Genomic DNA, 13,993 nt, shown 5'->3' with positions numbered 1-13,993 from the left:
TGTTGGAGTGAAAACATAAAACTTTCACTTGGGGTTTCTGGGCAACCCCAAAAACTCTAAAAGCGTGTTTATCTTATTTAATTTTAAATCTGGTAGGGTTTGTGAGCTATTAAAAAAAGAGAAATAAGAGAAAGCGAAGCCTAAACACTTTAAGGCTATTCTGATTCTGCCGCATATAACACATTATCAGGCTGGGAGGTATGGGAAGATTTATACTAAAAAGTGTCACTTGCTCATCAACATTTAATAACTGTAATGCACATGATTTGCCTCATTGGGGCTCAGCTTCAAGATGGAACGCACCTCATTTACAGAGAACACTTTACGGTATAAATGTGATGCATTTTTATAATTTACAGGTTTTGCTACATGTTTGGACACCTCATTACAATTATTTTTTATAAATGTCCCCCACGGTCACAACACGCGTACTGTCATCAAACAGCACATAAGCCATCAGTCACTACAACTGATAGCAATAATAAGGTTACTGTGGGGAATTACCTGCCACAATCTAAAGTGGTCATTATAATTAATCACCTGTGTGCACTATGACATGGCTTTTGTGTACCAAAAGGAATACACATTGGCAACCTTAGAATGTGGACAGCAAAGACAATTTTTCACAAGGAAAAATAGCTCCAGTGAATTTGTTTTTTAAAGCAGTAAAAAAAACAGTGAGGAACATGAGTGAACGAGACACAAATTTAGACAGAGGTTATCACTACTAAACATTAACATAAACTGCTGGTTTCCCCTTAATAAGAAGTTATTTTTACTATAGGATGTAGGCATATTTCACAGAGAACCATATTCTTCTCTCTAATTATAGAATACTGCCCCTAGTGGCCTAGCAGTGTAGAAACATTGTCTTAGCAACAACTTTTGAATTATGAAAATATGAAAGAACCCTTGCTTTGTTCAGTAAGAGGATGTATATAAAAATACAAGTTGCATTTAAAAAGGAAACTTTCACTGTGATGTTCATTTAAATATTTTGTAAACATTATTAAAACGATAATTTATGTAATCTGCATTTTCTTAGATAAAACTGTTAGGTGTTTTCCCACTTCTCCAGACACTGCATTCCTTGGTATTGTATTATTGTCTGAGCAGCAATGATTTTATGTTTTTTTTTCTTTTAGATGTATTAAAAGGCAGTGACAAAGGACACTTATTTTGAGCAATTAAACTAGAACAAGGATGCATCTAATAGATACCACTGGACAAGCAAAAATGCTGAATTAAAATCCTACCATAGTCGCTAATGGCCAGAGACATAAAATAAAACAAAATAGTATCACAATTTGTCACACACTGGCAGAAACAGTGAGGTCAATGACTGACTTGCTTTACGTAATATATGATTTTAAAACATATTAGTTTACCCAAATATAAATACAATTGTAATCAATAAACAGGCTTTCTTTCTTTGTTAGAGCCTATGACAATGCTGAGTGTGCAGGAACTCTTCTTTCCATTCTTGTCTCAAAAGGGGGAATTTAAATTCCCAGAATGAGCTGCCTGACATTACAACGATGCCCGGCTTTGCTCATTCCTGGGTACTATGGTACCCAAACATCACCTTTATGAGGTGCAAAGAAAAAAACATTCTTTAGGCAATATTTAGTAGTGGATTTAATGATATGGACCAGGTGCTACAGCATTATCTGGTTCTGCTTGCAATACAACCCCGGTACCACGGCCGGATTAACACAAGGTCTAACTGGGCTACAGCTCAGGGGCATCAGGCATTGGGGGCCCTTGAAAGTGCTGAGCCTGTCACCGCCCCCGAGCGCTTACCTCCGACTTTTCTTCTCTGTTCTTCCGTCACTCACCCAGTCTCACTCTCACGAGATCTCCTCCGTAAGGAGATTACTGTGTGCCGCGGAAGGACTAGAGCAGGGGGTGAGTGACGGAAGAACAGAGAAGAAAAGTCGGAGGTAAGCGCTCGGGGGATGGGCCTCACGGGTGGGTTCAATAAGCTCGGGGGCTTCCATTTAATCCGGCCCTGCCTGGTACACAGTATACACAATACAACATATATTCTGTAAAATAAATTCACAGCACATTATACATGTCTACTCTCCCGGAAGGTCTGGGAGACTCACGATTTTTGGGGAGTCCTCCCAGAATCCCAGCAGAATAGGCCAGCCTCCTGGATAACAATTCACTTTCTTCTGAAGTGGGTGGGTGCTGTCTTGATGCGAATAGCGTCATCATGGTCCCAATTCCCACCGTGTGATGTTGTGAATCGATCGCGCATCGAGTCATTATGCAGAGGGGGTGGGGCTGGGCGACGATGAAGCAAATTACATAGTCACACCCCCGCACTTGTCCCTTCCCCTCTGTGATCTCCTGGAAGGGAGGTCCAAAAAGTAGTATGCTGCATACACCAACAATTTCTGCACAATTATATTTTGTGCATTTATGCAGATACAATCTATGTATTTGTACAGTATTTCTTGGCTTCCTTATAAAAGGTTTTTCATTTGTATAAAAACGGGAAAAAAATCAGGTTCTCGAGAGGCAATTTAAAGTATAGGTCACAGTATTCTTAAGTGAGTCATCAATGGAGTCTTGCTGTCTGAAGTCAAATTATTAACATGCCTGTCTCACACTTGAGGACCTTTACACCTGAAAAGCCTGGCAGGAAATGACTGCATAATTGCACTATAAGGTGGAAATCCTTCAGCCAGTGTGCCAAGGCCAGCCTAGCCTGTGTGATTTTCACAGGATTCCGCTATATCATGGCAGTGTAACACAAATATAAACACACTTTGGCAAAAGGAAACCTGGATTGAGTTTTTTTTCTCTTTCGAAGGACGAGTGTCAATATTTATCCGTCCTGTAGTAATTTGTTTTTTTATTCGTATGAAAATATGTGCTTAGAAGGAGCATCAAATATTTGAGTTTATACCTCTGTATTTGTTGATACACTGACATGGTTTCGTTTGCATATTTGTATAGTCTTTTGCTGTGACAGATCTCGGCTGAGCACTGCAAGCTTGCAGCCTATCACAGGGAGGTACCAGCACGGAAATGAAAGTGCTGCCGACACAGGATTAGAGCAAAGAATTAACAGAAGGGTGAAATAGGTTCTACAGGGTAAAAAAAAAAAAGACATTGGGCTTGATTCATTAAGGAAAGCTAAGTAAAAAAAAATTGAGCAAGTAGTCTCCTGGACAAAACCATATTACAATGCAAGGGGTGCAAATTAGTTTTCTATTTTGCACATAAGTTAAATACTGTCTGTTTTTTTTTCATGTAGCACACAAATAGCAATTTAAAATTTCAGTGTACAAATAAGTTATCAAGTATTTGTGTGCTACATGAAAAAAACAAGACAGTATTTAACTTCTGTGCAAAATAGAAAACTAATTTGCACCCCTTGCATTGCAACATGGTTTTGTCCAGGAGACTACTTGCTCAATTTTTTTACGTAACCTTCCTTAATGAATCAGGCCCATTGTCACTAACTAAATCTGCAGTAGATTTGTGCTGCATCAAACATCCCAGACTCCTGCCTGTGTTGGTAACTTTCCCCTAATCATGTGGGGCAACAGATAAGTATCATTGGACCATTGAAACTAAATGGGCTATCAAAGAGCTATTGTAGCAATAGTTATATTAAAGTTGACGGTGACTGTAACAAGGTAAACTTGTATTATATGCAGGCAACAAAAATGTAGGGAAATACGAATATTTTTACTGCAAAAGTGTAAAATCGGTGACTTCTACCTTATTGAGGATAAACTAAAACAAGTGGATATGTGAAACAAAGTGGTTCGGTGGCTAAATCCATGCCATTCTACGTCATGGGCAATCCTATGCCTAGTATAGGCCAAGTGTCCGTGACTGCGTGGAAGTACTCAAGATGTTAATGCACAAGCTATACGAGCATAGAAAGTGTAATTTATTTTTAGATTCTTATTTATGGAGCTATGAAAAATCAGAGTTTCTGGCTGTTCCTCTACTAGACCGATATCTACGAAGCCGAATACAGCTCAGAGCACAGTGCTGCTCTGTTGTGCGCACACACACATCACTGACTACTGATGGCCTAAACTGCTAGATTAACGGGATTTCAATGTAGCACTTTATAGGTTCAAGATTTAGCACCCTCAAACGATAAATTAATTCAAACCGAGGAAGCAAGCAGTATACACATGTAAAACACCTTTCTATAGCACACTATGATTCAACACAACACGGGCCTTTATAAATATACACTAACAGTATGTGTGTTACCAAATGGACAAAATAGCTGAGGACTCCAAGATGAAACAACCGAGTCTGCTGGTAAACACTATTCCTCCAGAACACCAAATCACACAAATAAAATGGAAATCTAACTAAGCTTCCAAAACAACTAACATAAAAAGAATCACTCCATAGTATTATTATAATAAGATTTTTCATAGAGAAAATAGAAGTCTCTAAAGGGGTAGGAGGGTGGGGGTAAGGAATTAGCAGGTTGAGAGCCCCTATGGTTCACATCGATCTACCAGGACCTTACAGTCGAAATCTTTAGGGATTGTACTTACCTACTGTATGAACTGTTTATGTGCTTTGCAGACACTAATGCCTAAAACGTACATTAAAATAGGATAAATGCTTTATTATGGGCTCATTTCCAAGTTTGGGTTCTAAAATTTTCACGTAGTGTTTAAAACTTTAGAACTCAGCCTGATCTATTTCTCAATAGATTTACTGATAGAAATGCAACACATGGAAAAAAATAATTAAAATGTGTCACTAATAGACACCTGAAGCACACATTCATGTTTATGCATTTTTCCCCATTTTCCCAATGTATATGTGTGATCAAGTGCTTAAGGACAACAACAACATTAAATTGTCAGAGTACTTTCTTCCCTTATAACATAACAATATCATTTAATGCTTCACACACTCTCTATAATTAGTGTATTTGGATTACATTTTATTGGTAAACTGTAGTAAATAAATGCTCTTTTTTTATATCTGGTGCTTTGTTCTAACATGTACTGGGCAATCAAAACTGAAACAGACAGTCATATTTCTGAATGATGTTTACAATGAACACCTTTCCATTAACATTTTATCTGCACGCCCCACAGGTAGTGACAATTGCAAGGTCTCATCTAATATGATTGCACAAAAAGAAAACAAAAATTATATGTATATTTTTTTTGTTGAAAATAAGTACCAGACCTTTCTCATTTTGCAGTTCCAATGGTATCCCTTTGATGTTTACCATTGTAAAAAAATTATGTGTACACAGAACTCCACTGGGAATTTTAACTTCCTTCTTGGGTACTTGGACACTTTTGATGTCTCTTAAATAGGAGAATTTAGTTAGGTACTGATACAATATTGGGAGTGATTTGAAAATTGGATTAATATAGGATAATGGAATTTTTCTGTTGTAATGTGCAATGATCCATTTCTTCTAATTGGCAAATAAGATCAAAAACAATAATGACTCTTGATATTTAAAAGATCGACTCCCTATCTGTAGATAAATGGATGATTTTGCTTTCAGTCATTAGGGAACAGAAAAATTAATAACAGTTTATAAATAATAATTGGAGGATATGAATGTGAACAATAATAATAATTGGAGGATAGGACTTTGGACATTTTCTTTAAATTTACAGTTATCCTTCAGTGTTAACAATCAAGGTAAGAAAGAACGTGCGTGTTAATCAAGATTGCTATAGCTTTACCTGAGTGGAGATTAAATGTTTTAAATGATTGCAATGCGTCTAAATAGGTTCTGATTAGTGATTTGATTTGAAGCTTAAACCAGTGATCAAAACAGAAAAACAACACAGAGGAATGGGGCTGTATATTTCAAGGTAGTCAAATCTGTCTCATTGGCATGGTAGATTTATTTAGGGAAGCCAATTAGATTATTTACAGAAGCTTAATTTCTGCTCCGCTGTGTGGAATTGCTCCTTTAACGACTTGCTACAGACTGATTCAGTAATTCTGCCTCCTTTTGACGACATTCAGCCTCATTTAAGCTGCCTTGCTACTGGAATTATGGAATTTGGCAGGGCCTACAGGAAGACAAGTGAATGTTTATATTGCCTTAGAAAGGGAAATCAGTTAGCTGCTAGCTGGCAACCTTTGACTACAAATTCTAAGGTTGCTTTGTACCTGCAAGTGCATCTGTGACCCTATTTTAAAGCTCAGGAGAGCAACGGGGCCCTGGAAGCAGTGGAATAGGGATGTCAAACTGCAAACAGGAATCTGAGACATACTTATGAATCATGTTTTAACCCTGTCACTGACAAACAGGTCTGATGAAATCACTAATGTCAGATAGTGAAAGCAAATACATATATTTAAATACATATATGTACTTTACCATTTTGAAGCAAAAGATTACTTTTATTTAGGGAATAAAGTTTAACTACCACTAGAGATGATCACCCTCTTATATATAAGGTGCTACAAAAAGGAATCACCAGACAGTCTGTATAACAAACATGTAAACAGGTGCGGGCTGGCAGATGCCAGCCCGGGGGGCGCACGCCGCACTGACGGCCGCATCACATGACACGTGATGCGGCCGCGTCATTGATGACACGGTGCATCACGTGTCATGTGACGCGGCCACCTGTGCGGCCGCATCACACCTCTAGTCTCTGATCCATCGCTCGGCGCTCGACTGTCTCCTGGTTCCCGGCAACATGGCAGCGCTGTCAGAAGTCACTTCAGTTGCGCACTTTGAGGAGCTGCTTCAGAAGAGCGTAAAATCTCTTCTTGTTGTACATTTTTGGGCATTATATTGCTTCCTACCCCCCGGCCCTAAAAGCTGTAATTCTGAGCGGCCCGGGGGGCCGATGCCCCCCTGCCCCACGGCCCAGCCCGCCCCTGCATGTAAATCATACATCAAAAAATAACAAGTACATACAAGGTTGAGAAAGAGGTGCAGATGTGATACAGAGTCGGTTGTGCTTGTGAGAGGATAAAGGCAAGAAGGAGAATGCAATGGTGAGACAATTGGAGCTAGTGGGACTTAAGGTTGAGACTGGGACTGTAGCTGGGAGTAGTGTTAGGCGATATAAGATAGCCTATAGTAAAGAGGTGGATTTTGAGAACGCGCTTGAAGCATTAAAGGTTAGGGGGGGAGGGGGGGGGGAGTCTGGTCAGGCTGGTTAGGGAGCTCCATAAGTGGGAATGATGCAGGGAGAAGTCTTGGAGGCAGGAGAGGAGATGGTTATGAGAGAGGATGTGAGGCGCCGGTCAGAGACCGATCTAAGAGGGCGTAAAGGAGAGCCGACGTGACGTGGTCAGAGATGTATGAGGAATAAGTTTATAGAAAAGAAAGCAGAGGGCCAAAAACACAGCATTGTGGGATCCCAAAAGATAGAAGGATTGAAAAGGAGAATGTGCCACATGAAGAGAAACTAAATGATCTCCCAAAAAGGAAGGAGGGGAACAAGGAGAGAACTGTGCTGTGAAGGCCAAGGAGCAGCAGAGAGGTCTAGGCACTGTGACAAACAACAGCGAAAAACAGATAAAGAGAACAATCTGTGATCTTATTACCTTCAAAAGTGTGAATAAAACAACGTAGAGGTTTCTTAGTGTCATCATTTTGTTCAACCATCTTCAGTGATATATGCAGAATAAGGACTTATATACTGGGGCAGACTATGACAAAATAAATGGCTTATTTTCCCTTTATCTTTAGAACACAGAATATGGACAGCATGAGGGAATTTATTCGAACAGAAATAGGGAATCACAAGAGTGTCAATGAGTTTGGTGCAACATGGACTATCTAACAAGGACTTCCGGGACTGGAACATGATGTGTCTATGCAGAACAACCCCTTCTGAACCTACACACACCACCATAGGTCAATTACAAATGTAAAATATGAAAATTATAGTCATTGACAATTGAATTTCCTTGAAATACTCCATGGGAGTCAAGATAAAAGTAAAGTATATAATGTGAGCCCTCCTTCCACAGTTTGCCTTTCAGTAAGTTCCCAGGCTGCCTCTGAAAAAGAAAATAATATAACCCTCTACAACATGGGAGGGAATATTAGGGCTGTCATGGAGTACTTCAAGAAAATGAAATTATCTGTGTGTATTATTCACTTATTTCTTCTTACTATTCCATGGTAGCCCTTACTGATGGGATGTACCCAAGCAATACCCTGGGGTGGGTTCTAAAAAGAACAAGTTAGAATCACAACTGAGATGCATATAATAATATTTATTGTTTAGCAGCTTGTAGGATCTTTCCTCCATATTGTGTGTCTGTTGTTGCTGCCACATCCTGGGGATTGTCTCTGGAAACAGTATGTAGTGAGGTCCAGCCTGCAGCTCTGCATAAGTCGTTTGCCAAAGCCTGAGTTTTAGGTGTCCATAATGTCACCACTATCGTTGTCGAAAGTTCCCTCAACATTTTTGGCACATGTCGTTTGTTCCTCTTATAGGCCTGTACTATTACTTGTACTAGCATGTCTTTTGATGGTTCTTTTCCTTGTTGTGGATTATAAAGAGATAATTTTCCTATATTTCTCTGTCCTTGAAATATACACTAATATCGCTCTTGCCAAAGTTTGTGTGTGTAATCTGCTTTCCCTTTCATCAGTTGGTTTTGGAAAAGAAGCTGGGAGCACAATTTCCTGGTATATATATATATATATATATATATATATATATATATATATATATATATATATATATATATATATATATAGAAAATTAACACCACTTTGGGTAAAAAGTCCGGATTTGAATGGAATATGACCTTGTCACTGTATATGTTGAACAGTTCTTTACATCATACTGCTTGAAGTTCTCTCACTCTTTTAGCTGATGCAATTGCTATCAAGAAAAGACCTTGAGCGCAAACCATATGAGCGGACTATTCTGCAGGGGTTCAACGAATTCTGATACTAGATATTCTAGAACCAAACTAAGGTCTCAGTGTCACAAACAATTTAATACAGGGCTGTATTGTTTTGGCTGTTTGGAGAAATTTTCCCACTAAATGGTCTGCCACTAATCCTTTTATGCAAAAACACATTGAAATCTGCTACATGCTAAAGCTGGGTACACACTACACTGTTTTCGTCCAATAATCGGCTGAAACAGCCGACATACGACCGCTCGTTCAAAAGTCGGGTCAGTGTGTACAGTTACACGATGGTCGAAAGTCTGCCCAAATGGATGATTGTCGCCTCATTTGGTTGGTCGTACCGTTTAATATTTTTGTTCCAATCTCGTTTCCGCTGTGTAGTGTGTATAAACTTCCGACCGATCCACAACGGTGAGTACGAAATAACCGTCATTGCTCACGACAACATGGCTGTAAAAAGTCGCTAAAGGAACGTCCGCTCTTCCCTTTATCGTCCTAAACAAGGCTAGTGTGTATGCAGTCCATGGACCGAGCGATCGGTACATCGATCGCATGTAAAATCGCTCAGCACAAAAAGTTGGTCGAAATTTTTGTGGTGTGTACCCAGCTTTAGTAACCCATCCTGAAGAAAATTCCGTACTTGGGGTACATTTGCATTCACATGGTTAATCACTCTAAACCTGCACCAACTTATAAATGTGCTCAAGACTCTGTAGTACACTCCTGCCACATTTCTCTTTCTTGCCTGTAGTAATACTTCTGCAACATGGTCTGAGACTACTTAAATTTTTGAGTATTGACTATTCAATTTCCAGGCCCTCAAGGAAAGAGTCTTTGGGTTTGGATGACGGATGGGTCCTTGATGGAACAGAGCTGGATGATGAGGCAGAGCCCATGGTTCTTCTAGGCATATTTCCCTTGTCTATGGTAACCACTTCTGGCGAGTCCAGTATGGAATTATTGCTATCAATTCCACTCCATCTTTTTCTATCTTCCTCAATGTGCGAGCTATGAGGGGTATTTTGGGGAACACATAACTTAGTTTGTAACGCCATTGTAAAAATATGTCTCTTCCTGGGCTTTGGTATTCTTGTGGTGAGAGTAAAAGCTATATTACAATGGCATTTTAATTTGGTGCTTGTTTCAGATTTCATTTGTATGGAATTTCAATTAATATGCATCTATGACCTGGACCTTTAAACCCATTGGATAGTTTGAAGCTCCTCTTTTGATACAAACTCCATCCATCCAATGAATCTAAACTGTTCTAGAGGATTGTAACGTATCCTCTCTATGTGGAATTTATAATTAAAACTACCTAATAATCATTAGCACAGGCTCCACATATGCAGTTATGAGACTTACAGATCTTTTCCCCTCTCCAGGCTCTACAAGAGTACTGATAAATTGGGAAATGTATAAGAATTTCTAACTGCAAGGTAATATTCATATACATTTTTAGAAAATCATTATCAGGTATGGCAGTCAATTGGGGGTTAAACACATAGTGATCTGGCCAATTCCTCAACAGCAATGGCATAGGCATAAATGACAAAAGTACAAACCACAAACTAAATGATAAACATAAACAGATGCTAAAATAATGTTGTTCCGACAGACAAGTTAGAAAGTCATAGCCTGCAGAGCTCTGATTTGATAACAGACAATAATACTCACTTAACACAAATTGCAGTTTCCAGTGCAAATCCAGTCACATTGTGACTCAGATCATTGGTACATTTTATTTCTAGACTTTCAGAAGCACAAAACGGGCACAAACTGATCTGCTACAGAAATCAGTAGCCAGTTACAATTACCAACATGCTAAGGTTCTATCTGTATTAATTATTCTCATCATTGTAAAATTAGAGTAAGAGGACAAACTGAAGACACTGACACCTACCTGAGCACGGGCCGCGTCCCGTTCTTGTATGACTGCACCCATTTCCTCAGCAGTTATTTCTTCTCGTCTTTCCCGACTCCTCCTTATACGTTCTAAAATAAGTTCCCCATTCTGCTGGATGGCAGTACCTTCTTCTGCTTCCCCCAATCTGCTTAGCAATTCCTGTAGAGTCTGAAGGAAACATTCCTGAAATGTGACACGCTTATAAAAAAAAATAATTTCACATGTAATGAGCAATAAACATACATGACCCATTCCATCAGGTAGACATTTCTACTGACAAGGTAACCTGAGCTCAATACCTAGATTGTGGTGAAATATATATATAGTTCACTGCAAGGTAATTCAGACTAATCGGAAATATCAGACAATGTCAAACGGGCCCTAAAAACCCACCTTTTTCTTAAAGCCTTTCTGTCTCCCACTTAACTTCCTACCTTATCTTCTGCCTCTGTCCCCCTACTCTCCCTCTCTCCCCTGCGTCTCTCTGTCTGTCCACCCCTCCCCTTAGATTGTACGCTCCTCTGAGCAGGGCCATCCCTCCTCCTGTTTCCACCACTTCTAACTCTGCTCTCCAGCTACTTAGCCCTCCTCCTCGAGGGTCCTCCACCCCACGTCCACTCTCGCTCCCTCCTCCCCCCTGGGGGTCTCCCTGTCTTCCGCGCCCTCCTTCTTGGGCCCCATCGTTTGCGGATCCTTCCTCCCCCTTCCCCGCCCTCTCTAGCTGTGCATTGAGCTTACTGAGTTGCTGTGTTTACTGTACTGTGCTGTCTCCCATTGTATTGTAATTTTGTTTGTCTCTGTATGGCCCTGCGGATGCCTTGTGGCGCCTTATAGATAAATATTAATAATAATAATAATTATGTCTAGTTGGTGAAATTGGTCTTGTTGGCTTGTCTTAAGTTATGCAGCCCTTTCCACCCAAGCACATCATCAGCCATCTTTGAACTGTAAACCGTAATTGCACTGATAAAACCACTACACTTGGTAACTGAATGCTTTCAAATTTCATAATTAATTCATCTCAATTCAAAATCAAATATTCAAATAAAATATTATTCAGAGTCCAATGTACATGTAAGTAAAATGATAACTTGTTTTAGCGGAGATATTTTATACAAACAAGCATGTGATAACAAACGCGGAGTGGTATAGATATAGGGCTAGATTTACTAAGCTGCGGGTTTGAAAAAGTGGGGATGTTGCATATAGCAACCAATCAGATTCTAGCTTTCATTTATTTAGTACCTTCTACAAAATGACAGCTAGAATCTGATTGGTTGCTATAGGCAACATCCCCACTTTTTCAAACCCGCAGCTTAGTAAATCTAGCCCATAGTATGATCTATTACACATTATGTATGATTTATATATTAAATATAACATTAAATGAGTTGAGAGAGTGATTTTAACTGAGACTGTGGTATTACGATCTTAACTAAGGCTGGGTACACACTACAGTGTTTTCAGACGATTGTTGGGCCAATCAAATGATAAAACGACTGTTCGGGCTAATATCATATTAGTGTGTCTCTGTTGCAATGATCAACAATTATGGATCCAAAGCACATTGTATCTTTTCATTTGATTTTTAACCCGGACTAAAAATGATGTTCAACAATGCAACAATGGTTGTTCCAATTCTGTAGTGTGTATGTACTCACGACCAGCAGTGTCCATAGATCTCTATGGAGCGTGCGTGCAGAGTCCAGATCTTTTCAGCAGATGGTTATGACAGATGAAGAGCACAGATCTGAAGGTAAACCGTGTAAAACATGTATAGTGTGTACATATGAATCAGCATACTGATTGGGACTTTTTTTTTTATCAGTCGCTGGTAAAATCGTTAAAGATGTCGCATTGGGAGAAATTTTCTGTAGTGTGTACCCAGCCTTATTCAAACAGGGCCTAATCTAGAGATAAAAAAAAGAGGGTGAACTCTCTTTGGGAGGGTGCTCACCATGTCACCATCTTCAGGGTTAATATCTTCCATCCTAGACAAAAGACAAGAGAGTAAAAGAGGATGAGAAGTAGTAAGGATAAAAACACAAGATGAGACACAGAGAGAAGCGTTAAGTGGCCAACTACTTGCTTCTAAATTCAGAAGCAAAATGAATTCTTTTTCTAAATCTTTGGGAGTTGAAGTAATTTTGCTGCGAGTGTCTTCAGGGGACACCCTGCACTCCCGAAGAATTACGGCACCAGCTGTTCTGCTGTATCTTTCAATAATGCCGAGCTCATCTCTCCTCGGCTGCAGCTTGTTAACTTATTAATGTTTACTGGAATATACGGCTACAGGGATCAGTTCTTCATATGTGCTGAGACGGTTTGGTAAAGCAGGATCTTCACATGTTTTTATTGATCGTTTCTCTTTTAATTAGGGGTTTTGCTTCCTTACTTTTTATTCCCACCATAAAGAAGTGTGGGTAAATGATCTATATAAAGCACGGTGCTGATCCCTAGAAATATTATACCACTCTCTTCCCTACAAAGTCACATGGCTGATGAAACCGAACTTCTATTAGTATCAGATTAGACACATAAGGGATTAAAGACACAATATACTCTTTTTTTCATTATGTTGAAAACTTTATTAAAAAAATATTTTTGCTTGCGGAATAAAAAGGACAAAGTCACATCCTACAGGTTTTTTTTTTTACAATGTTTTCAAATTATCAGGCACTTGTGCCTTCCCTGGGACCCGGTAACTCTGCGTCTAGGGGACACCTAAATAATCTGTGCAGGAATTTACAAAGAAAGACTCAATAGGCAGTGGACCATAATGTTGGGTCTGCCCCCACATAGTGTCATACCATTGCTTCAGTCCACCAAAAAAAACCAACATTAGAAAGTCTCAAATTGTTAAAAATAATAATGAATTTTAATTTTGAGACTAATACTATATAATATTATTACTATAAAACTCATTTTTTTTATTTTTTATTAGTAGCTAGTTCACAATAGGTTTTCAAAGAGAGGATCATATGAAGTGTTGGGTCCCGACTCATAGGTAAAGAACCCCTGCCACAAAGTGGGCTTCTCTGCATACCAAGAAATATAAACATAGACAAGTATGTTCAACAGTGCAGAATGATTTATAAAGAGAACAAGCCCTCTATATAAAGTAGGGTGCATTCCCCATTTAGAACACCACATTGCTTACTTATTCTAATACTAAATCCTAAAAGTTAATTATTTTATCTATGTCTTAAATATTTG

The 13,993-nt window shown here is 39.1% G+C and overlaps 1 protein-coding gene across 5 annotated transcripts in view; it reads right to left on the bottom strand.

Moving 5' to 3' along the window:
* Window positions 1–13,993, bottom strand: part of MIPOL1 (mirror-image polydactyly 1) — a 276,778-nt gene that overhangs the window by 125,108 nt on the left and 137,677 nt on the right. For all 5 annotated transcript variants that reach the window (XR_012680290.1, XM_075193212.1, XM_075193214.1 and 2 more), the window contains exons 7-8: window positions 12,735–12,768; window positions 10,775–10,945 (exon numbers count right to left, since the gene is read on the bottom strand). Coding sequence is in view for 4 of the 5 variants with exons in the window: in XM_075193212.1 (XP_075049313.1) it covers window positions 10,775–10,945; window positions 12,735–12,768 (205 nt within the window). In the remaining variant the exon portion in view is untranslated. The remainder of the gene's footprint in view (window positions 1–10,774; window positions 10,946–12,734; window positions 12,769–13,993) is intronic.

The sequence above is a fragment of the Mixophyes fleayi genome, chromosome 12 (genome assembly GCF_038048845.1).
Source record: "Mixophyes fleayi isolate aMixFle1 chromosome 12, aMixFle1.hap1, whole genome shotgun sequence".
NCBI lineage: Eukaryota > Metazoa > Chordata > Amphibia > Anura > Limnodynastidae > Mixophyes > Mixophyes fleayi.
This window is presented reverse-complemented; position numbering and strand designations above follow the sequence as displayed.